Genomic DNA, 25,665 nt, shown 5'->3' with positions numbered 1-25,665 from the left:
GTACAACTCAGAGCCACATCTCCAAATAAGAACTCTTAAAATTGACACAACTAATTAGAATCATACCAAGGTTAACATGGGGTTTTATTTGAAGATTGTTGTTGAAATTATCATGTTCATAAGCTTATTAAGACTCATAATCTATGATATGATCATCATAAATTAAAGAACAAATAAGTAAAGAGAATTATTAAGATACCATAGTTAGAATATCTCTGATGGGGAATATGTACATTTTCTCAAATATTGCATGACATTACATGTCATTCCATGACTTAATGCCTTTACTTTTTACAGGTAATTCATTTCACACTCATCCCTTCTCTTCCTTTATGAAACCATGCAGATGAAAAATAATGTGACTGAGTTTATTCTTCTTGGGCTGACCCAGGATCCTGTTAGGAAGAAAATGGTGTTTGTCATTTTCTTGATTTTTTATTTGGGGACATTAGTGGGTAACCTGCTGATTATTACTACCATCAAGAGCAGTAAGGCACTTGACAGTCCCATGTACTTCTTCCTTTTCCACTTATCTTTATCTGATACCTGCTTCTCCACTTGCATAGCTCCTAGGATGATTGCTGATGCCCTTTTGAAGAAGGTCACTATCTCTTTCAGTGAGTGCATGATCCAAGTCTTTTCATTCCATTTCTTTGGCTGCCTGGAGATCTTCATCCTTGTCCTCATGGCTGTTGACCGCTATGTGGCCATCTGCAAACCCCTGCGTTACACGAACATCATGAGCCATCAAGTCTGTGGTGTGTTGGTGGCTGTGGCCTGGGTGGGGTCTTGTGTTCATTCTTCAGCTCAGATTCTTCTAGCCTTGAGTCTACCTTTCTGTGGTCCCAATGTAATTGATCACTACTTCTGTGACTTGCAGCCTTTGTTGAAACTTGCCTGTACAGACACCTATGTGACCAACCTACTCTTGGTGTCCAACAGCGGGGCCATCTGTACAGTGAGTTTTATCATGCTGATGTTATCCTATGCCATCATCTTGCACTCTCTGAGAAACCACAGTGCTGAAGGGAGGAAAAAAGCCCTCTCCACCTGCATCTCCCACATCATCGTGGTCATCTTGTTCTTTGGTCCTTGCATATTTATATACACTCGCCCAGCTACCACCTTCTCCATGGATAAGATGATAGCTGTGTTTTATACAATTGGGACACCTTTGACTCAACCCTCTGATTTATACTCTGAGGAATGCAGAAGTGAAAAATGCCATGAGGATGTTATGGAGTAAGAAGTTGATGCCAGATGACAAAAGATAAATGACTGACCTATAAGTAGTCCTTGGAGAAGATCATCTCTTACTGTGTTGTCAATATAATCCTATCAGGAGGCATTGATATTAGTTTTCCTTAGGAAAATAGATGATGTAAACACAAACACTAAGTAGAGTTTAGTCAGTTTTTTGTAGAGGAAAAGATGACACCAAATATACACAGGTATGCCAGGTTCACTGCCTTAAGATGTTTTTCACTGCTGTGTCTGTTCCGCTCTTTCCTGCCTGGTGTGATGCTGGTTTTGATCTAACATTCTTTTATGCTCTTTTTCATGGTAACTTCCAGTGTTCTTTGCTTCTAGATATCTATCTATATGTTTGTATTCATAGGTAGGTTTTACCTCTTACAGTTGTTTCCTTCTTTAGACATTTTGTTCTATTCATGTCTGATTATGAACCTTTAACTTAGTAGTTCTTTTTGAATGAAAAAAAAAAAAAAAGAAAAAAAAAAGGATTGGTTTCAAATAATTACAAAAATTCCATGTTGAAAGGGACTTCATATAATCTAGGCTATCGTCCATACATTTCTAATGAATTTTCTCCATCTTCTTACCAAGTACTACCTAAATCCTTCCAGAAGAGTGACATAAAAATGAGAAAATACACCCTTCTGATTTAAGTTTTTGAACTTAAAAGGTTTAACTTTGGGGTATATAGTCAAAATGGAATTCATATTTTGTAAAGTCTACTTTCTGTTCCTAATCAAATTCCTTCTAATTTGGGGCTGGTGTTAAAGTTTCTTGAATCATACTAATTTTAGTAATATGCCCATAGTATTGGATTATTATGACTAGCATAAATGGTCCAAATTAAGGAAGATATAATTATGTGAGCTAGAAGAGAAGAGGACAGACAGATAATGTTAGAGAATTTTTAAATATTAATAGCATAAAATGATAAGATAATACAAGACATATTTAAATTTGGAAACAATATTTGCATGAATTATAAATTACTCTCTTGAAAAGACAAAATGTGTAAAGAGTAAATAATATTCATTGGTTTTCATGATTTTAAGCAGTTTTAGTAAGGGATGCATAGGTCAAGCATGGGACATTTTAGAGGGAAAGCTAATGTTTGGTACTCTATTGGAAATATGTGGCATCATACATAGAGCATGAGACAGAATGGAGGTTAAAAAAATCTTATTATCATCCAAACACATGCAGGAAAAAAATGACAAAATTCAACATGATTTTACGATAAAAAATCCTAGCAAAATAGGAATCTAAGAACTTACTTTAATATAGTAAAAGGCCCTTTAATAAAATCCCACTGTAGCTTCCTACTCAATGGTGAAAATCTGAAAGCTTTTCTTCTAAGAACAGGAATAAGGCAAAGATGCTCATGTTCACCACTTTCAATCCATATAACACTAGGAGTTCAAGTCAGAGTAATTAGGAAATGAAAAGAAACAATGAGCTTCCAATTCACAAAAGAAGTAATATCATCTCTGCATAATACATCATCCTATATGTAGAAAACCAAAAAGACTTCGAGAGAAACAACCATTAGAACTAGTAAATGAATATAGTAACTTTACTAGGTTGTTTTAATATGCACTAAAAACAGATTTTCAGAAAATGAAATTAAGAAAACAATCCCATTGCAATAGCATGAAAATACCACTTAAAAATAAACCTATCAAATTAAGTAAATATTACTCATCTGAAAACAAGAAATTTTGATGAAAAAATTTGAAGAAGACAAAATAAATGAAAAGATCTCCAGAGCTCCTAGGATGGAAGACTTAATATTTCTAAAGCTCATGTGCTATTCAAAGTGATCTACAGAGTTAATGCAATTCTTATCAAAATTCTGAAGGATTTTTAAAGAAACAGAAGAAGCTGCTGATAACTTACAATGAATGATGTTGGATTTGTGATCCCTGAAGAAGACTTAGCTTCAGGATCAGGGACCAGGCTTGATCACTTGACGGTTTGTGTCACAAAAGTTTTATTACATTGAAAAAGAACAAAGAATGCTCCTGATATAGACATCAGAAAGGGGACAGAGACTGCCTCATTGACTAGTCTTCAGTTCAGTTCAGTCACTCAGTTGTGTCCGACTCTTTGCAACCCCATGAATCACAGCATGCCAGGCCTCCCTGTCCATCACCAACTCCATGCCCATCAAGTCAGTGATGCCATCCAGCCATCTGTTGTCCCCTTCTCCTCCTGCCCCCAATCCCTCCCAGCATCAGGATCTTTTCCAATGAGTCAACTCTTCGCATGAGGTGGCCAAAGTACTGGAGTTTCACCTTTAGCATCAGTCCTTCCGATGAACAGCCAGGACTTATCTCCTTTCAGGATGAACTGCTTGGATCTCCTTGCAGTTCAAGGGACTCTCAAGAGTCTTCTCCAATACCATAGTTCAAAAGCAACAATTTTTCAGCACTCAGTTTTCTTCACAGTCCAACTCTCACATCCATACTGACCAGTGGAAAAACTATAGCCTTGACCAGACCGACCTTTGTTGGCAAAATACTGTCTCTGCTTTTTAATATGCTGTCTAGGTTGGTCATAACTTTCCTTTTGAGGAGTAAGCATCTTTTAATTTCATGGCTACTATCATCATCTGCAGGGATTTTGGAGCCCAAAAAGGTAAAGTCTGACACTGTTTCGATTGTCTCCCCATCTATTTCTCATGAGGTGATGGGACCAGATGCCATGATCTTAGTTTTCTGAATGTCACTAGTCTTACTACCAGGCCCACTGCCACCATATACATCTTAATGTAGCAAGATTAGTCAGAAGGTTCTTATTTACAAGAAACATGTCCTTGAGCAGATACACTGTTGCTGTATAATCATTAGTACAGAGCTTAAGGGAAAATGTACCCTTGAGCAAGATGAGCTGCTGTGTGTGTGTGTGTGTGTGTGTGTGTGTGTGTGTGATCATTAGCTCTGGGCTTACAGGAAAAAGAGAAAAAAAAAGCCTTATATGACTAAGACAAAGGAATACAGGTAAAACGTTTGTTCTTTTCTCCTTCTTGAGAGCCCCAGAGCCTTTTCTTTTCCTTGAGGGCCCCGACTCCTTATCAATCAACGTAAGAATTAACTCTCTCACTACCGACACTGAATCAGGAAGAAACAGACAATCTGAACAGACTTATCATTAGTAATGAAGTTAAATATGTAATAAAGAATGGAATTAAATGTGTAATAAATATTTCTTCAACAAATTCAAGTCCATATTTAAAGCTGACAGATGAATTGTCAATATAGTCAATAGTAGTATAATATCTTTGTATTGTGATAGATGGTAACTAGACATCATGGTGATCATTTTGAAATATACAGAAATATCAAATCCCTTTGTTGTATATTAAGAACTAACATAATGTTTTATGTCATATGTGAACAAACAAAAACTGCCAAGAAAAGGATCAGATCAGTGGTTACAAATGCAAACACAAAAATTGGAGAAAGAGGTCACAGATTTGTGGTTATCTGGGATTGAGAGATCAGATGAAGAGAGCCAAAAGTTATAAACATCCAGTTATAAGACAGATAAGACCTGGGGAAGTAGCATACCACATAATAAATATAATTATCACTGTTGCATATTATACATGAAAGTTGTCAGAATAAATTCTAAAGAAAGAGGAAAAATCAAAAGAAAAATACATATTTTAAAATTTCTTTAATTTTGCATGTATATGAGATAATGGATGTCCACTAAACCTATTCAGCCACCATGTTGTGACATATGTAAGTCAGTCATTAGACTGTGTATCTTATATGGTTATATAAGTCAACCATATTTCAATAAAACTAAGAAAAACTTGCCATTTGACCTGCAACCATGATGAATCGCATGGGAGTCTGAAACAGCAAAGAAAAGCATGGGAAATTTTGGAGGGACTATTATATACAAAATGTCTGTAAATGGAAACTGGGAGCTTGAAGTCTAGTGGCTTTCATTGGCTGAGTTTAAATAGTCCCTCATTGGCTGAGTTGTTGCTAGGCAAGGAAAAAACCTTACTTCCTCCTGCTGGCCACGGTGAAGTAGTGTCACTTCCTGCAATAGATACGGTGCACCTCTTTCCTGTTGGGTTCTGTATTGATGTGCAGTGGTGCATGCATGAGAGGGCATTTTTTTTTGTCCTCCAAACTCCATTTTAATGAGGCTTCTCTTTAATTTTCACAGAAGAATGAATAAACAGAACACAGAGGGTTTTTATGGCAGTTAAATTATGTGTATGATACCATGGTGGCATATAAATGTCATTGTAGTATAGTACAGTGCTATTCACTCAGTCTTTCTGACTGTGATCCCATGGACTGTAGCCCATCAGGCTGTTCTGTCCAAGGAATTCTAAGACAAGAATACTGGAATGGGTTGCCATGTTCTTCTCCAGGGGGTCCTTTAAGTAAAATCCATAGAATGCACTATATTAAGAGTGACTCTAATGTTGACTATATGCTTTGGGTGATAATGATATTTCAGTAACAAATCAGGTCCCTTAAACGTAACAAATATAACACCCTAGTTAGGATGTTGATAAGAGGAAGGGCTTGGGTATTTGTGAGGGTTGAGAGCATAGACAGTTTATGCAAGCTCTCTTGATTTTCCACTCCGATTTGCTGTGAATCTAAAAATGACCCACAAAGATAAAGTCTACTAAAAACATGATGTTTACATCAGGAATTGAAAAACATGTTAGATGAGTTTCTTTACAATTAAAAATTCTATTCTGAAAAAGATACTTTTGAGACAATTAAAAGGCTAACCACAGACTGGTGGAAAGTATTTGTAAAAGACATATATGCTAAATAACTCATATCCAAAATGTATAAAGAACATTCGCTGAAATGTTGGAGAAGACCTAAAATAAGAAACAAACAAACAAAGAAAAAACCCAACAGAGAAAATGGGCAAATGATCTGTATAGACTTCTTGCCAAAGAAGATACACTGATGAAAACAAGCATGTGAAAAGATTCTGAGCATTGCATTTTACTGTGTGCTTAGTCACTCAGCTGTGTCCGACTCTTGGCAACCATGTCCATGGAATATTCCAGGCAAAAACACTAGAGCAGGCTACCATTTCCTACTCAGGGGTTCTTCCCAACCCTGGGATTGAACCACTGCCTCTTGCACTTCCTGCATTGGCAGACAGATTTTTTTTACCACTGTGCCACGTGGGAAGCCATCACATTTCATTAGGGAAATGAAAATAATATATGATAAGTTACCACACATACAGATTTATTGGGCTGGATATATTGAAAATACTGACATTACCAAATATGGGTGAGGAGACAAGGACATGGGAAAACTCATCCATTATACTTTGCATATTGAATGCAATATGGCATTATTATCACCCAAAGTCTGTAATTTTCATTAGCATTCACTCTTTGTGTTGCATGTTCTATGAATTTCAACTGTTTCTATGATGTGTAATGTATCCACCTTTACAGTATCATGGGATAAATCTGTCCTATGTATTCCCATGCTTCTCTTGCTGCTGCTAAGTCGCTTTAGTCATGTCCAACTCTGTGCGACCTGATAGACGGCAGCCAACCAGGCTCCGCCATCCCTGGGATTCTCCAGGCAAGAACACTGGAGTGGGTTGCCATTTCCTTCTCCAATGCAGGAAAGTGAAAGTGAAGCCGGAGGAGGAGCCAAGATGGTGGAGGAATAGGACGGGGAGACCACTTTCTCCCCTACAAATTCATCGAAAGAACATTTGAACGCTGAGCAAATTTCACAAAACAACTTCTGATCGCTAGCAGAGGACATCAGGCGCCCAGAAAAGCAGCCCATTGTCTTCAAAGGGAGGTAGGACAAAATATAAAAGATAAAAAGGGAGACAAAAGAGCTATGGACGGAGACCCGTCCCGGGAAGGGAGTCTTAATAGGAAGTTTCCAATCACCAGGAAACCCTCTCACTGGCGGGACTGGCGGAAGTTTTCAGCATTCTAACTGGGAGGAAAAATTAAACAAGGCCCACAGATTACGTGCCTAAAAGCAACTCCCAGCAGAAAAGTACCCCAGACGCCCGTACCCACCAGTAACAAGCGGGGCGGAACGGAGAGGAGCGGGAGGCATTGCTTAGGGTGAGGACCGGCCCGAAGACCCTGAGAGCAATCGGAGGGAGCTTTTTTAAACTGTGGGATAGCAAGGGTCAAAATTAACCGGCCCGAACACACTGCCGGCGGTTCACAAAACAAAGGGACTGAGAAACTCCAGAGAAGAGCCGGCCCATCCCCGCTGGAGGTAGGAGGCAGGGGGGAGGGGAAAAGGGCAAACTCAGCCCCTGAGAAACCACCCTCTCCCACACTGCAAACAGGCCCCCGGTTTCTATCTAAAGACTTCCTGAGACCCAACTGGCGGCGCGCGCTGGGGCCGCGGAGGGAAAAGCACGCCGTATCCGGGGAGATTGTGCCCAAGCCTCTGGCTGCCTGAGCTGCTCGCCACGGAGGGAAAAGGCGCGCCACATCCGGGGAGAGTGCACCCAAGCCTCTGGCTGCCTGGGCCACTCGAGGCGGAGGGAAAAGGTGCGCTGCACCGGGGAGAGTATGCCCAAGCCTCTGGCTGCTTGAACCGCTCGGGGAAGGCACAAAACGCAGGCGCAACCAAATCTGCGCTTTTGTGGAGTACGCGAAAACTGGAACCGCACTCAACGCAGGGTCCGCTCCATATAGAGCAGCCGGGAGCCTGAGCAGTGTAGACGGCGAAAGCACTGACACCCGTGAGCGGGGCAAACCCAGTGTGGCCGGAACACGGTGAGTGCTATCCACACAGAGCGGCATCTGTCTGCAGCGCCCCGCCCTCCCCATAGCAGGACTGAACTGAACTAGCAAACCTAAATAAGAGATCACCTCTGCCCACCTGTGTCAGGGCGGAAATTAGACACTGAAGAGACTGCAAACAGAAGCCAAATAAACAAAGGGAACCACTTCAGAAAGGACCGGTCCAACAGATTAAAATCCCTGAAGGTAACATTGACTACACCGGAAGGGGCCTACAGATATCGAGAAGTGTAAGCTGGAAAGAGGAGCTATCTGAAATTGAACTGAACCTACGCTGACCGCAACAACTCCAGAGAAATTCCTAGATATATATGTATATATATATATTTTTAATTTTTTTAAAAAAAAAATTTCTTTCCTTTTTTTTATTTTTTATTTTTTCTCTTTTATTTTCTTTTAAAATTCCCTATTACTCCCCCATTACTCCTCAACTTTCATTTTCATATATTTTTACGATTTTTTTTAATTAGGGAAAAATTTTTTTTTCTTTTTTTTTTCTTTTTCTTGTTTTTCTCTCCTATTTCCTTTTAAAGTCCTCTAATACTCCTCTATTATTCCTTAATTTTCATTTTCATTTCACTATAACCTTGCCAAAAAAAGTGTGAGAGAGAGAGAGAGAGAGAGAGAGAGAGAAATCCTATTTTTAAACTGAACTTCATATACAGTTCTAACTTTTTTTGTTTTTAAATATTGTATTTCAAAGAGTCTAACCTCTACACTAGATTTTTAATCTTCGTTTTTCAGTAGTATGTGATATAAATTTTGGTCATTTAAGAATCCAATATTCAGTTCCCATTTCTATTCAGGAGTGTGGTGATACTCTCCCACTTTTGACTCTCTGTTTTCTACCTCAGAACACCTCTATTTCCTCCTTTCCCCTTCTCTTCCCAATCCAACTCTGAATCTTTGTGGGTGTCTGGGCTACGGAGAACACTTTGGGAACAGATAACTGCGTAGATCTGTCTCTCTCCTCTTGAGTCCCCTTTTTCTCCTCCTGCTCACCTCTATCTCCTTCCTTCGTCTCCTATTCTTCATGTAACTCTGTGAAACTCTCTGGCTATCTCTCATGGTGGAGAAACTTTTCACCATTAACCTAGAAGTTTTATTATCAGTGCTGTATAGTTGGGGAAGTCTTGAGACTATTGGAAGAATAAAACTGAAATCCAGAGGCAGGAGACTTAAGCCCAAAACCTGAGAAAACCAGAAAACTCCTGACTACACGGAACATTAAGGAATAAGAGACCATCCAAAAGCTTCCATACCTACACCAAAACCAACCACCACCCAAGAGCCAATAAGCTCCAGTACAAGACATACAACACAAATTCTTTAGCAATGCAGGAACATAGACCTGAGTGTCAACATACAGGCTCTCCAAAGTCACAGCTAACACAGAGACCCATCACAAAACTCATTACTGGACACTCCATTGCACTCCAGAGAGAAGAAATCCAATTCCACGTACCACAATGCTGACACAAGCTTCCCTTACAAGGAAACCTTGACAAATCAATCGTCCAACCCCACCCACTGGGTGAAACCTCCACAATAAAAAGGAACCTCAGACCACAAGAATACAGAAAGCCCACTCCAGACACAGCAATCTAAACACGATGAAAACGCAGAGAAATAGCCAACAGCTAAAGGAACATGAAAAAAGCCCACCAAGTCAAACAAAAGAGGAGGAAATAGGGAATCTACCTGAAAAAGAATTTAGAATAATGATAATAAAAATGATCCAAAATCTTGAAAACAAAATGGAGTTACAAATAAATAGCCTGGAGACAAAGATTGAGAAGATGCAAGAAATGTTTAACAAGGACCTAGAAGAAATTAAAAAAAGTCAATTAAAAATTAATAATGAAATAAATGAGATCAAAAACACTCTGGAGGGAACCATGAGTAGAATAACAGAGACAGAAGATAGGATAAGTGAGTTAGAAGATAAAATGGTGGAAATAAATGAAGCAGAGAGGAAAAAAGAAAAAAGAATCAAAAGAAATGAGGACAACCTCAGGGACCTCTAGGACAATGTGAAACGCCCCAACATTCGAATCATAGGAGTCCCAGAAGAAGAAGAAGACAAAAAGAATGGCCATGAGAAGATACTCGAGGAGATAATAGCTGAAAACTTCCCTAAAATGGGGAAGGAAATGGCCACCCAAGTCCAAGAAACCCAGAGAGTCCCAAACAGGATAAACCCAAGGCGAAACACCCCAAGACACATATTAATCAAACTAACAAAGATCAAACATAAAGAACAAATATTAAAAGCAGCAAGGGAGAAACAACAAATAACACACAAAGGGATTCCCATAAGGATAACAGCTGATCTATCAATAGAAACCCTTCAGGCCAGAAGGGAATGGCAGGACATACTTAAAGTAATGAAAGAGAATAACCTACAACCTAGATTACTCTACCCAGCAAGGATCTCATTCAGATATGAAGGAGAACTCAAAAGCTTTACAGACAAGCAAAAGCTGAGAGAATTCAGCACCACCAAACCAGCTCTTCAACAAATACTAAAGGATCTTCTCTAGACAGGAAACACAGAAAGGTGGTATAAACGTGAACCCCAAACAACAAAATAAATGGCAACGGGACCATACCTATCAATAATTACCTTAAATGTAAATGGGTTGAATGCCCCAACCAAAAGACAAAGGCTGGCTGAATGGATACAAAAGCAAGACACCTATATATGCTGTCTACAAGAGACCCACCTCAAAGCAAGGGACACACACAGACTAAAAGTGAAGGGCTGGAAAAAATATTTCATGCAAACAGAGACCAAAAGAAAGCAGGAGTCGCAATACTCATATCAGATAAAATAGACTTTCAAATAAAGGCTGTGAAAAGAGACAAAGATGGACACTACATAATGATCAAAGGATCAATCCAAGAAGAAGATATAACAATTATAAATATATATGCACCCAACATAGGAGCACCGCAATATGTAAGGCAAACGCTAACGAGTATGAAAGAGGAAATTAATAGTAACACAATAATAGTAGGAGACTTTAATACCCCACTCATAACTATGGATAGATCAACTAAACAGAAAATGAACAAGGAAACACAAACTTTAACGGACACAATGGACCAGCTAGACCTAATTGACATCTATATGACGTTTCACCCCAAAACAATCAACTTCACCTTTTTCTTAAGTTCACACGGAACCTTCTCCAGAATGGATCAAATCCTGGGCCATAAATCTAGTCTTGGTAAATTCAAAAAGATTAAAATCATTCCAGTCATCTTTTCTGACCACAGTGCAGTAAGATTAGATCTCAATTACAGGAAAAAAATTATTAAAAATTCAAACATATGGAGGCTAAACAACACGCTTCTGAATAACTGACAAATCATAGAAGAAGTCAAAAAAGAAATCAAAATATGCATAGAAATGAATGAAAATGAAAAAAACAACAACCCAAAACCTATGGGACACTGTAAAAGCAGTGCTAAGGGGAAGATTCATAACATGAGAGGCCTACCTCAAAAAACAAGAAAAAAGTCAAATAAATAACTCTACACCTAAAGCAACTAGAGGAGGAAGAAATGAAGAACCTCAGGGTTAGTATAAGGAAAGAAATCTTAAAAATTAGGGCAGAAATAAATGCAAAAGAAACTAAAGAGATCATAGCAAAAATTAACAAAGCTGAAAGCTGTTTTTTTGAAAAAATAACCAAAATTGACAAACCATTAGCAAGACTCATTAAGAAACAAAGGGAGAAAAACCAAATTCACAAAATTAGAAACGAAAATGGAGAGATCACAACAGACAACACTGAAATACAAAGGATCATAAGAGACTACTACCAGCAGCTCTATGCCAATAAAATGGACAACTTAGAAGAAATGGACATTCTTAGAGAAGTATAACTTTCCAAAACTGAACCAGGAAGAAATAGAAGATCTTAACAAAATGATCACAAGCAAGGAAATCGAAACTGTGATCAGAAATCTTCCAGCAAACAAAAGCCCAGGACCAGATGGCTTCACAGCTGAATTCTACCAAAAATTTAGAGAGAGAGCTAACACCTATCCTACTCAAACTCTTCCAGAAAATTGCAGAAGAAGGTAAACTTCCAAACTCATTCTATGAGGCCACCATCACCCTAATTCCAAAACCAGACAAAGATGCCACAAAAAAAGAAAACTACAGGCCAATATCACTGATGAACATAGATGCAAAAATCCTTAACAAAATTCTAGCAAACAGAATCCAACGACATATTAAAAAAATCATACACCATGACCAAGTGGGCTTTATCCCAGGAATGCAAGGATTCTTTAATATCCGCAAATCAATCAATGTAATACACCACATTAACAAATTGAAAGATAAAAACCATATGATTATCTCAATAGATGCAGAAAAAGCCTTTGACAAAATTCAACATCCATTTATGATTAAAACTCTGCAGAAAGCAGGAATAGAAAGAACATACCTCAACATAATAAAACCTATATGTGACAAACCCACAGCAAGCATCACCCTCAATGGTGAAAAATTGAAAGCATTTCCCCTGAAATCAGGAACAAGACAAGGGTGCCCACTCTCACCGCTACTATTCAACATAGTTTTGGAAGTGTTGGCCACAGCAATCAGGGCAGAAAAAGAAGTTAGAGGAATCCAGATAGGAAAAGAAGAAGTGAAACTCTCGCTGTTTGCAGATGACATGATCCTCTACATAGAAAACCCTAAAGACTCTACCAGAAAATTACTACAGCTAATCAACCAATACAGTAAAGTTGCAGGATATAAAATTAACACACAGAAATCTCTTGCATTCCTATACACTAACAATGAGAACACAGAAAGAGAAATTAAGGAAACAATACCATTCACCATTGCAACAAAAAGAATAAAATACATAGGAGTATATCTACCTAAAGAAACAAAAGACCTATACATAGAAAACTATAAAACAATGATGAAAGAAATCAAAGAGGACACAAGCAGATGGAGAAATATACCGTGTTCATGAAATGGAAGAATCAATATTGTCAAAATGGCTATACGACCCAAAGCAATCTAAAGATTCAATGCAATCCCTATCAAACTACCAAAGGTATTTTTCACAGAACTAGAACAAATAATTTCACAATTTGTGTGGAAATACAAAAAAACCTCGAATAGCCAAGGTAATCCTGAGAAAGAAGAATGGAACTGGAGGAATCAATCTGCCTGACTTCAGACTCTACTACAAAGCCACAGTCATCAAGACAGTATGGTACTGGCACAAAGACAGAAATATTGATCAATGGAACAGAATAGAAAGCCCAGAGATAAATCCACGAACCTATGGTCACCTTATCTTCGACAAAGAGGCAAGGATATACAATGGAAAAAAGATAACCTCTTTAGCAAGTGGTGCTGGGAAAACTGGTCAACCACTTGTAAAAGAATGAAACTAGAACACTTTCTAACACAATACACAAAAATAAACTCAAAATGGATTAAAGATCTAAATGTAAGACCAGAAACTATAAAACTCCTAGAGGAGAACATAGGCAAAACACTCTCTGACATAAATCACAGCAGGATCCTCTATGACCCACATCCCAGAATTTCAGAAATAAAAGCAAAAATAAACAAATGGGACCTAATGAAACTTAAAAGCTTTTGCACAACAAAGGAAACTATAAGCAAGGTGAAAAGACAGCCCTCAGATTGGGAGAAAATAATAGGAAACGAAGCAACAGACAAAGGATTAATCTCAAAAATATACAAGCAACTCCTCCAGCTCAACTCCAGAAAAATAAATGACCCAATCAAAAAATGGGCCAAAGAACTCAACAGACATTTCTCCAAGGAAGACATACAGATGGCTAACAAACACATGAAAAGATGCTCAACATCACTCATTATCAGAGAAATGCAAATCAAAACCACAATGAGGTACCATTACACGCCAGTCAGGATGGCTGCTATCCAAAAGTCTACAAGCAATAAATGCTGGAGAGGGTGTGGAGAAAAGGGAACCCTCTTACACTGTTGGTGGGAATGCAAATCAGTACAGCTGCTATGGAGAACAGTGTGGAGATTTCTTAAAAAGCTGGAAATAGAACTGCCATATGACCCAGCAATCCCACTTCTGGGCATACACACCAAGGAAACCAGATCTGAAAGAGACACGTGCACCCCAATGTTCATCGGACCACTGTTTATAGTGGCCGGGACATGGGAGCAACCTAGATGCCCATCAGCAGACGAATGGATGTGGAAGCTGTGGTACATATACACCATGGAATATTACTCAGCCATTAAAAAGAATTCATTTGAATCAGTTTTAATGAGATGGATGAAACTGGAGCCAATTAAACAGAGCGAAGTAAACCAGAAAGATAAAGACCATTACAGTATACTAACACATATATATGGAATTTAGAAAGATGGTAATGATAACCCTATATGCAAAACAGAAAAAGAGACTCAGGTGTATAGAACAGACTTGTGGACTCTGGGAGAAGGCGAGGGTGGGATGTTTCAAGAGAACAGCATCGAAACATGTATATTATCTAGGGTGAAACAGATCACCAGCCCAGGTTAGGTGCATGAGACAAGTGCTCGGGCCTGGTGCACTGGGAAGACCCAGAGGGATCTCGTGGAGAGGGAGGTGGGAGGGGGGACCGGGATAGGAAATACATGTAAATCCATGGCTAATTCATTTCAATGTAAGACAAAAACTACTGCAATGATGTAAAGTAATCAGCCTCCAACTAATAAAAATAAATGGAAAAAAAGAAAAAAAAAGATATAAAAAAAAAAAACTCAAGGCAAGGGTAAATAAAAGAAAAATAGTCTGTCAATTTTATGATATTAAATTTAATGATGGCAATTTAATATAAATTTAATATTTGGCAATATGATTTTGCTTATTTATTTGAATGACTTTACTTTCTCATTCAGCAAACCAAAAGTTGTTCATCAGAGAAAAAACCTTGAATTCACAGGTTTATTGAAATATACTATAATATAATTTTGTTTAAATAATATTCCATAGTATGTGCATACCACACTGTCTTTATGCATTTATCCATCAGTGGACACTTAGGTGGTTTGCATGTCTTGGCTACTGTGAATAATGCTGTAATAAATATGAGAATGCCAATATGTCTTAAAAAAAAAAAAAAAAAAGAAAGAAAGAAACTGAAGCCGCTCAGTCCAGACTCTTCACCACCCCATGCACTGCAGCCTACAGGCTCCTCCATCCATGGGATTTTCCAGGCAAGAGTACTGGACTTGGGTGCCATTGCTTTCTCCATGCTTCTCTTAATCACACCCATTTCTTCTTCTTCCCTCCCAACCATTGGCAACCACTTGATATTTTTACTACACCCTTATTTTTATCTTCTTATATCATACAGTTGGATTTATGCAGTATATATATTTTCAGATTGGCCTTGTTCATTTAGCAATATGCATTTAATGTTTCTCCAAGATTTTTGTGGTTAGATAGTTCATTTCTACTTATTGCTGAATAATATTCCATTGCATGGGTGCTTCACAGTTTGTTTATCAAATCACCTATTGAAGGACATGAAGTGTACTTTTTGCATGCACCTAAGTTTTCAACTAATTTGTGGGACACCTAGAAACAGATGGCAACAGGAACATATGGCAAGTTTATGTTTAGCTTTGTAATAAACCACCAAACTATCTTCAAAGGGAGTTTGCCATATTGTATACCTTATCTAATATCATGATTTAAAATATTACTTATAAGTGGTGTTTCAAATCTAATTGCACAGCACTGACACATTTCTCAAACTTAAAAAAATATCCAATTGTCTACCAAATATTTTTGTTTATATAACCTAAGACTACAAGGATCTCAACCTGTGCTCATTGTCTTACTGATAATTCTAATGTCTTTCATTCGTCATTAATTTCCATGACTCCCTGGTTTTAAACTTAGTCTTAGAATTATTCAATTAATATATGGTAAGTAAGCTAGATTATTTCAATAAATAGAGTAAGTGTATATTTACTAATGTAAGTAAGAAAAACAGTTGGATATAAATTTGAAAATAGTATGAGATATTAATTCAGTTTACAGAAAAGCTAGAGGTCTATGTGAATCTGTGGTTCACCTGCTATTAGTCTATATTTCCATGGTTGGTGATGTGTGCAGTCCACAGCATGGAAACTGGGTCCAGGAACCACACTACATGGATTGCACTTGCAAATAAATTACAAAACCTATAAATGTGTTGCCTAAGGCACAGAAAGACATCTTAGGGCACTGGATGAGACTGACCTACTTCCTCTTTTAACAATGACATTGTTTTTCATCTATTATCCAACATTTTCCAACATCCACTTGCATATTTTCCTCTATTTTTGGTCAACAAGTTACTAAAAACTCCAAGACCTTGTGTCTATCTGGTTACTGAGTACAAGAGCATTCAGTTGCTGTCCATATAGATTGAATAGACAAATCAAAAGTTGAGTTGATTATATCTGGATAATTCCATCTAGCAAAGAAAGAAAACTTTAGGGGCTAATTATCTTTAGGTTGCCAATGTTGTACATCATCATGACTTAAAATATTCCCTCTGGTATGCAAAGAGGAAGATTTTTTGTTTCAGTATTCTGTGAGAGGACCTCTGTCAAAAATGGATGGGTATACTTGACACTAGTTCAGAGATTCTTCTAACAAGTAAGTGACATATAATTTCAATGTTTGTATTCAGAGAGGCATTGTTTCAAAATAAGCCAATATCACTTTTTAATATATCTCCAATAGGCAACCTAGAAAAATGATACTGATGAACCTATTTTCAGGGCAGGAAGAGAGATGTAGACTTAGAGATGCACACTTAGAGAACAGACTTGTGGGCATATCAGGGCAATGAGAAGGTGGGATGGGTTGAGAGAGTAGCACTGAAATATATAAATTATTATATTTATATATACTGCCCACTGCCCTCCACAGAAGTCTTCTCTCTGCAAAGTAAGACTCTGAAAGAGTAATGAATAAATGGTGATTTCATGATACAGAGGACAATCAGAGAAGGGAAGCATAAATAATCGGTATTGAGTTTTATGATCATATTGTGATTCTCAAGCAGGCTGTTTTCTAGGGCATCAATGGACCAGATGGACAGGGATTTTAAACAATTTTTATTTGGACCTTTGGGGGGATAAATAATATTGGGACAGCCCATTAACTGGAACAAAATGTCCACTAATTGAAGATGCACGGTATTACTGATGCTACTTTGTCTCTGAACTCATGTTTGTGTCATATTCTTTTGTGAATATGAGACAAGGTGTTAACCTCTCTCTGGAAAAAATAAATTTGGGCCTGTGATCATATAAATACTGCAAATAAAAGTATCTACCAATATCAGAAAGATATGAATAATTCACAGCCTCTAACAGCATGCTCCAAGGCCAATAATTCATGTAAACAAAGGCTGAATGCTTTAGATGCCCATTTTATGGTTATCAGTGTCCCAGTTGTCTTACATGGTCAAGTAATACATCACAAAATACATCCTCTACTACAAGATTTATACCTGATTCACAGTTATTTAAACCTGATCTTGGGAATATTGTTGCCTTGATTTTTGTTGCCAGAAGGCCCTGTAAATTTAATATAAGACTCTATAAATTTGTTTTAATATACTTTGTAATCAGAATAGTACTAGAGCAATGACAAAAGATGATTATATTTTAAGGAGTAGTGTGGAAAATTTGATTAAAAGGCACTTAACTAAGATCCTATATTGCACAATGTTTTTAATTACTTCAGAGAGTATATCCTGAAAACACATAGTTTGCAAGATTTTTTTTTTTTGCAAAATAGAAACTAAAATAAGCACATCCATTATTGCAATATAAACAACTTTATGTTATAAAATCATGTTACAAAAATCCTGTAATCAGAAGTCCATTTTTTTGACACTTCAGTCCTAAAATTCACAGAAGACTGCAAGATGAGATTATGACTAATATAGACAGCATATTAAAAAGCAGAGATATTACTTTGCCAACAAAGGTCCATTTAGTCAAAGCTATGGCTTTTCCAGTAGTCATGTAGGGATGTGAGAATTGGACCACAAAGAAAGTTGAGCACTGAAGAATTGATGCTTTTGAACTGTGGCATTGGAGAAGACTCTTGAGAGTCCCTTGGACATCAAGGAGATCCAACCAGTCTATCCTAAAGGAAATCAGTCCTGAATATTCATTGGAAAGACTGATGCTGAAGCTGAAACTCCATTTGGCCACCTGATACAAAGAACAGACTCATTTGAAAAGATCCTGATGCTGGGAAAGATTGAAAGCAGGAGGAGAAGAGGAGGACAGAGGATGAGATGGTTGGATGGCATCAAGAACTCAATGGACATGAGTTTGAGTAAACTCCGGGATTTGTTGATGGACAGAGAGGCCTGGCGTGCTTCAGTCCATGGGGTCGCAAAGAGCTGGATATGACTGAGCAACTGACCTCAACTCAACTCAACACCTGTTTATTGTGAATACTTGGTTTTGACATTATTTCCATTATTGAGATCCCTTTATTCCACTTACTACTCTCTAAGAGCTTCCATTGAATCTTAATTTTTATTAAACATTCACTTTAATAAATATTTCTTGATTTGAGAACTATAACATCTCTTTTATAGAATGTAGTCCTTTGTTCAATAGTCAAAAAGTATCCCTGAAGTGTTCTTGAGAGCACAAAAAAAATTTTTGAAAACATTAAAAAGTAACTGATTAAGACAGTCAAGATTGTTTGAAATATGTATAGACAGAAATGGGTTTACTTCTGCAGAGTGAATAAGGAACTTTAATGTCATACTGAAACTGTGTGTGCTGCTTGGTCAGTCATGCCAAACTCTTTGTGACCCCATGGACTGCAGCCTGTCAGGTTCCTCTATCCATGAGATTTTCCAGGAAAGAATACTGGAGGGGTTGCCATTTCCTTCTCTAGGGGATTTTCCCAACCCAGGGATTGAACCCACATCAAACTGAAACTACTGATTCAATATTAAATGAGGAAAATTACTAAAACTTGATTATGCTGCATATATTTAAAAATCTTAATTTATTAAATACACATGTCTCAATGTAAAAAAAGAAATGTCATGCCTAGAAATGGGTAGATTTATGGGATTGATTACATACAAACTCAAACTATACATACTCAGAGGAATGGAAAAAAATCATGGACTAGGGTAGTAAGAGTTTCATATCATTTTACATCCAGTGCCTACCCTATTCTCATGTGCCAATATTTTATAATCAGTTCAGTTCAGTCACTCAGTCATATCTGACTGTTTGTAACCCCATGGACTGCAGCACACCAGGCTTCTCTATCCATCACCAACTCCCAGACCTTGCTCAAACTCATGTCCATTGAGTTGGTGATGCCATCAACCATCTCATCCTCTGTTGTCCCCTTCTCCTCCTGCCTTCAATCTTTCCCAGCATCAGGGTCTTTTCCAATGAGTCAGTTCTTCACATCAGGTGGTCAAAGTATTGGAGTTTCAGCTTCAGCATCAGTCCTTCCAATGAGTATTCAGGACTGATTTCCTTTAGAACAGGTTGGTTTGATCTCCTTGCTGTCCAAGTGACTCTTAAGAGTCTTCTCCAACACCAAAGTTCAAAAGCACCAATTCTTAAGCACTCAGCTTTCTCTACAGTCTAACTCTCATATCCATACAAAACTACTGGAAAAGCCATAGTTTTGACTAGCTGGACCTTTGTCGGCAAAGTAATGTATCTGCATTTTAGTATGCTGTCTAGTTTGGTTATAGCTTTTATTTCATATTTTTATAGTATATTATAACACCTCCCTTTTATTCTTTTAAATGAATAAGGGAAAGGATAATCTTATTGTAATGATTAAAATTTCAAGGCTCGCTTTCTTTATGTTTTAAGATCCTTGCCCATGTTCACAGAGTGCAAAGAGATTTGTTCCCCTGTGTGGCATTTGAAAGTGAATAACTCTATCAGACATTTTCTAGAGTTGTTTGCAATTTGAAGGAAGACAATGTGCATTACAAGTTTGTTGAAGAGAAATAAATTTGTCAAGAGAGAAGAAGATGTAAAAAGACAAAATTTTATCTACTCTTCCTATTATTGTCTGTTTTATACATTTAAAACAATGTGTTAGAGGTGTGGGTGGGATTCAGAAAGGAAGAACTGCAATAGGATAAATAATCTTGTAGGTTTCACTTCAATGCATAATATTTCAGTTCGTTTTTTTAAAGGGTTCCTTATAACATTATCTTCACACACACACACACACAAAAAAACTCTAAAGTTTTGATCATGGCTTGGCCCATGATAATATATCTTCCTACATTTGAAAAAGGAATCTTAGTTGAAAAATGACATTTCAAAGTTTAATAATAATCAACTCTGCAGGACCAAATAGAATTGAATGAAGATGTCAAACACTAATTAGCTACTATATCTCTTCTAGAAAATCTCATCTCTCCATTTTCTGTTTCTCTGCTCTGTTCTGTGAATGGAGACTTTTCCAAGATCAGAATAATTTAGCAAACTCTACTGGGAACGTAAACATGGTCTGACCCTACACCAGATTTCTGGTGACACAGATTCCTAAAAAAATAAATAAATAAAATAAATAAACCTAGATCTAGGATGTTTAAACTAAAAACTCGAATTGTGAGAACAGGAACTACTAAATAACAATTCACTATTTTTTAACTAGAAATGTAATTTCAGAGGCACTTAGTCTTCTAAGGAATTCTGTTCAGGAATGGGGAATGAAAAATAGAAGTGAGGAAGTCCTGAGGATACTTTTATTACCAAATATGAAAAAGACATTCATTTCTGTTCATTAGTATCTGTCAACTACTAATTATGACAAAAACCTTAAAGTTTACAACACATTATTTAAATTCCATAAGTGTTTCCTATTTGTCTTTTCAAGGTGTAATCAAGGGAGCAAGTATGCCATGAAGAGACAGATCATTACAGAGGTATAAATAATACAAATTTCTAATATGTGTGTAAACCTATATGGTATATAAATATATGTATAAAGTTAAGACATTACTTATGGGGTAAAAAGTGTTGTACAACCTTGTATTTATATCACAGATCCCCAAGGGATGTCAAATGTTTCCTAAATGCAGAGTAACATATCAGCAAAACAAGGGACACACATTCTTTAAATATAAAAATGTTAATCAAATACAGCATAACAATATCTTGAAGAACATATTTATAACGCTGACAAACTTCAACAGAGTCATACCCCTGCTAACAAGTGGTTTTATTTGAAGATTCTTTTTTGGAAAGAATCATATTCATCAGCTTATTGAAACTCATAGTGGGTGAAGTGGTCATTACAAATAAAGAAACAAAGTGGTTAAAGTAAATTATTAAGAAATATTAATAATATTAGAATGTTTCTGGTGAAAAACACTTTTCCTCAAATATTCTATAACATTAGATAACACCATGAATTAGTTTTTTTTTTTTTTGGTTTTTGTTTTTTTTTTTACAAATAATCCATTTTACACTCATCCTTTCTCTTCACTTGTGAAATCATGCAACTGAAAAATAATGTGACTGAGTTTATTCTGCTTGGGTTGACACAGGATCCTGTTAGGAAGAAAATAGTGTTTGTCACATTCTTGCTTTTATATTTGGGGACATTACTGGGTAACTTGCTGATTATTATTACCATCAAGACCAGTTCAGCACTTGGGAGCCCAGTGTATTTCTTTGTTTTCCATTTATCTTTATCTGATACCTGTTTCTCTACATGCAGAGCCCCTAGGATGATTGCAGATGTCCTTTTGAAGAATGCTACTATCTCTTTCAACGAGTGCATGACCCAAGTTTTTACATCTCATTTCTTTGGCTGTCTGGAAATCTTCATCCTCGTCCTCATGGCTGTTGACTGCTATGTGGCCAACTGTAAGCCTCTACACTACAGGACCATTATGAGTCATCAAGTTTGTGGTGTGTTAGTGGCTGTGGCCTGGGTGGGGTCCATTGGGCATTCTTCAGCTAAGGTTTTTCTGGCCCTGAGTTTACCTTTCTGTGGTCCCAATGTGACTGATCCCTATTTTTGTGACTTGCAACCTTTGTTGAAACTTGCCTGTACAGACACTTATGTGACCAACCTACTCTTGGTGTCCAACAGTGGGGCCATCTGTACAGTGAGTTTTGTCATGCTGATGTCTTCTTATATTGTTGTCTTGCATTATCTGAGAAACCACAACACTGAAGGGAGGAAAAAAGCCCTCTCCACCTGTGCCTCCCACTTCATTATGGCCATTTCGTTCTTTGGTCCTTGCGTATTTATGTACACACGTCCTACAACCACCTTCTCCAAGGATAAAATGATAGCTGTGTTTTATACAATTGGAACACCTTTGCTCAACCCTCTAATTTATACACTGAGGAATGCAGGAGTGAATAATGCCATAAAGATGTTATGGAGCAAGAAGTTGATTTCAGATGACAAAAGATAAATGGATGTTTCAATTTTTCTTCATAATCCAGATTAATTTATTAAAAATCCTTACAGGATATAATGTTCTTCATGTGGTATTGATACAATCTTGTCCTTCAACATGCAGTTAGTTGTTTTAGGAAATAGGTAATGTGAACACTTACAGTGTTCAATTTCAGTTGGGAAAGACACAGAACCAGGTAAACACTGGTTTGTTAGGTCCATTGGTTTTCTATACCTTGTCTCTGCCTCACTTGCATGACTAGTGTTACTCGGGTTGTGATCTAATAATTCCGCTGCCCCTTCTCAGGATGATTTCTGGTATTCTCTGCAATGAGACACCCATCTACATGTTTATATTACAAACTTGCCGATTTCATTTCTTCTAAACTGCTCCCTTTATTAGACATGTTAGTTTTATTATGTTTGACCACGGGCATAGTTCTAGTAGTCCTTTCTGGTAACAGCATGTATCAGAATCAAATAATTGTAAAACATTTGTCAAGGAGGATATATAATTTATGTTAAATTCAATGTATTTCTTTACTATTTACTACAAGTTCTCACACTTGTTTACATACAAATGTATGTAAACATACACACCCTTACAGACAGTGACATAAACTTAAATACATACCTTAAAACTTAAATACAACCTACATAAACTTACATACATACCCTTTCAGATATTGACATAACAGTGAGAAAATTCAGGTTCCTGAAGTAAGTCTTTGAACTTAAAATTTTTCACTTTGGGGTTGGTGGTTAGAGCATTCTTTCTGTAAAATATACTTTATACTCCTAATTAGATTTCTTCTAATTTGCGGGTTGGTGTTGAGGTTTCTTGAATCATGCCAGTTCCAGTAATGTGTTCATAATATTAGATTATTGTCAGAGCATAGATGGTTCAAAGTAAGAAAAATACACTTATGTGAATAAATGTTAAGATGGAAAACTATTGATGTTAGTCATCTTTTAATATTAAGAGAGTTAAACAAATAATTACATAATACAAAAAGGAGGAGTTTTAGATTTTGAAACAGCAATATTTATATGACAGATATGAATTATGAGATTCTCTCTGATAAAGGCTAAACTGTGGAAATACTAAAAAATAATCAGTCATTGCAAATAATTTAAGTAAGGGAAATAAAGGGACACTTAAGTTGACCACAGGGATATTTTAAGAGGGGACTGTCTTTCTCCCAATCTGACGGCTGTCCCAATCTAAGCAAGGTGAAAAGACAGCCCTCAGATTGGGAGAAAATAATAGCAAATGAAGCAACAGACAAAAGATTAATCTCAAAAATATACAAGCAACTCCTCCAGCTCAACTCCAGAAAAATAAATGACCCAATCAAAAAATGGGCCAAAGAACTCAACAGACATTTCTCCAAAGAAGACATACAGATGGCTAACAAATACTTGAAAAGATGCTCAACATCAATCATTATCAGAGAAATGCAAATCAAAACCACAATGAGGTACCAGTCCATGCCAGTCAGGATGGCTGCTATCCAAAAGTCTACAAGCAATAAATGCTGGCGAGGGTGTGGAGAAAAGGGAACCCTGTTACACTGTTGGTGGGAATGCATATTAGTACAGCCACTATGGAAAACAGTGTGGAGATTTCTTAAAAAACTGGAATAGAACTGCTATATGACCCAGCAACACCACTTCTGGGCATCCACACCGAGGAAACCGGATCTGAAAGAGATACATGCACCCCAATGATCATTGCAGCACTGTTTATAATAGCTAGGACATGGAAGCAACCTAGATGTCCATCAGCAAACGAGTGGATAAGGAAGTGTGGTACATATACACCATGGAATATTACTCAGCCATTAAAAAGACTTCATTTGAATCAGTTCTAATGAGATGGATGAGACTGGAGCCCATTATACAGAGTGAAGTAAGCCAGAAAGATAAAGACCAATACAGTACACCAACACAGATATATGGAATTTAGAAAAATGGTAATGATAACCCTATATGTAAAACAGAAAAAGAGACACAGATGTACAGAAAAGAATTTTGGACTCTATGAGAGAAGGCGAGGGTGAGATGTTTCAAGAGAACAGCATCAAAACGTGTATATTATCTAGGGTGAAATAGATCACCAGCCCAGGTTGGATGCATGAGACAAGTGCTCGCGTCTGGTGCACTGGGAAGACCCAGAGGGATCGGATAGAGAGGGAGGTGGGAGGGGGTATCGGGATGGGGAATACATGTAAATCCAGGGCTGATTCATGTCAATGTATGACAAAAACCACTGCAAAGTTGTAAAGTAATTAGTCTCCAACTAATAAAAATAAATGTAAAAAAAATAATGAGGAAAAAACTGTTTGTTTTTTTTTTTATATTCTAATGGTAGATGCATGGTCTAACTGGTATATCAACATCCATAAAACAACCATATAACACAAAGTGTAAACTCTAATGTAAACTATGGAATTCAGTAAACTTTGATTAATTTTACTCCTCACTTGTATGTAGCAGAATACCATAAACTCATTAAATAGTAAACCTGTAAAAACAACAAAGGGTGTCTATGGAAACTCCCTATACTTCTGTGTAAATTGTAAATCCATGGCTGATTCATGTCAATATATGGCAAAAACCACTACAATATTTTAAAGTAATTAGCCTCCAACTAATAAAAATAAATGAAAAAAAAACTTAAAAATATTCTGAAGCATAGAGTCTATCGAAAAAGTTATATCCACAAAAAAGTGTTCAATTTTACAGTATCATGTTAAAAAATACGCTATTTGAATTTTTATACAAATTTAAAATATAAGCACATCTGTTACTAAGCCACATATTTATAACCTCAGATGTTTTACAGTTTACCCTAGTATGCTATACAAACATCATCAAAGGATAACTATGTGCAAATATTTTAATAACTTGATTATTACTAGAGCATTATAATTTGAAATGAAATTTGTAATGCAAATGGACATTAATTTGAATGTTGTTACATTAAGAAAAAATTTCATTAAAATATTTTAGTTTTATTCCACATGATATTCTTCAATATTTTAATATTTATATATCCAAAAAGTGCTCTTCTCTTTTTGTTTCCTTTTTTACTTTTTTAAATGTACCATCTGCATGAAACTTTTAGTGTTTATAAGCACGGAA

The 25,665-nt window shown here is 36.8% G+C and overlaps 1 protein-coding gene and 1 pseudogene across 1 annotated transcript; both read left to right on the top strand.

Moving 5' to 3' along the window:
• Positions 1–340: 340 nt before the first annotated feature.
• LOC110125204 (olfactory receptor 4C16-like) lies at positions 341–1,274 on the top strand (annotated as a pseudogene).
• Positions 1,275–21,601: 20,327 nt separating this feature from the next.
• LOC110124470 (olfactory receptor 4C16-like) lies at positions 21,602–22,534 on the top strand. The gene has a single exon (XM_070463126.1). The coding sequence runs from the start codon at positions 21,602–21,604 to the stop codon at positions 22,532–22,534; it is 933 nt and encodes a 310-aa protein (XP_070319227.1).
• The last annotated feature ends 3,131 nt before the right edge of the window (positions 22,535–25,665 follow it).

Source organism: Odocoileus virginianus, unplaced genomic scaffold (genome assembly GCF_023699985.2).
Source record: "Odocoileus virginianus isolate 20LAN1187 ecotype Illinois unplaced genomic scaffold, Ovbor_1.2 Unplaced_Scaffold_30, whole genome shotgun sequence".
Taxonomy (NCBI): domain Eukaryota; kingdom Metazoa; phylum Chordata; class Mammalia; order Artiodactyla; family Cervidae; genus Odocoileus; species Odocoileus virginianus.
Note: the sequence above shows the minus strand (reverse complement) of the source record. Positions and strands in the feature narration are given on the sequence as shown.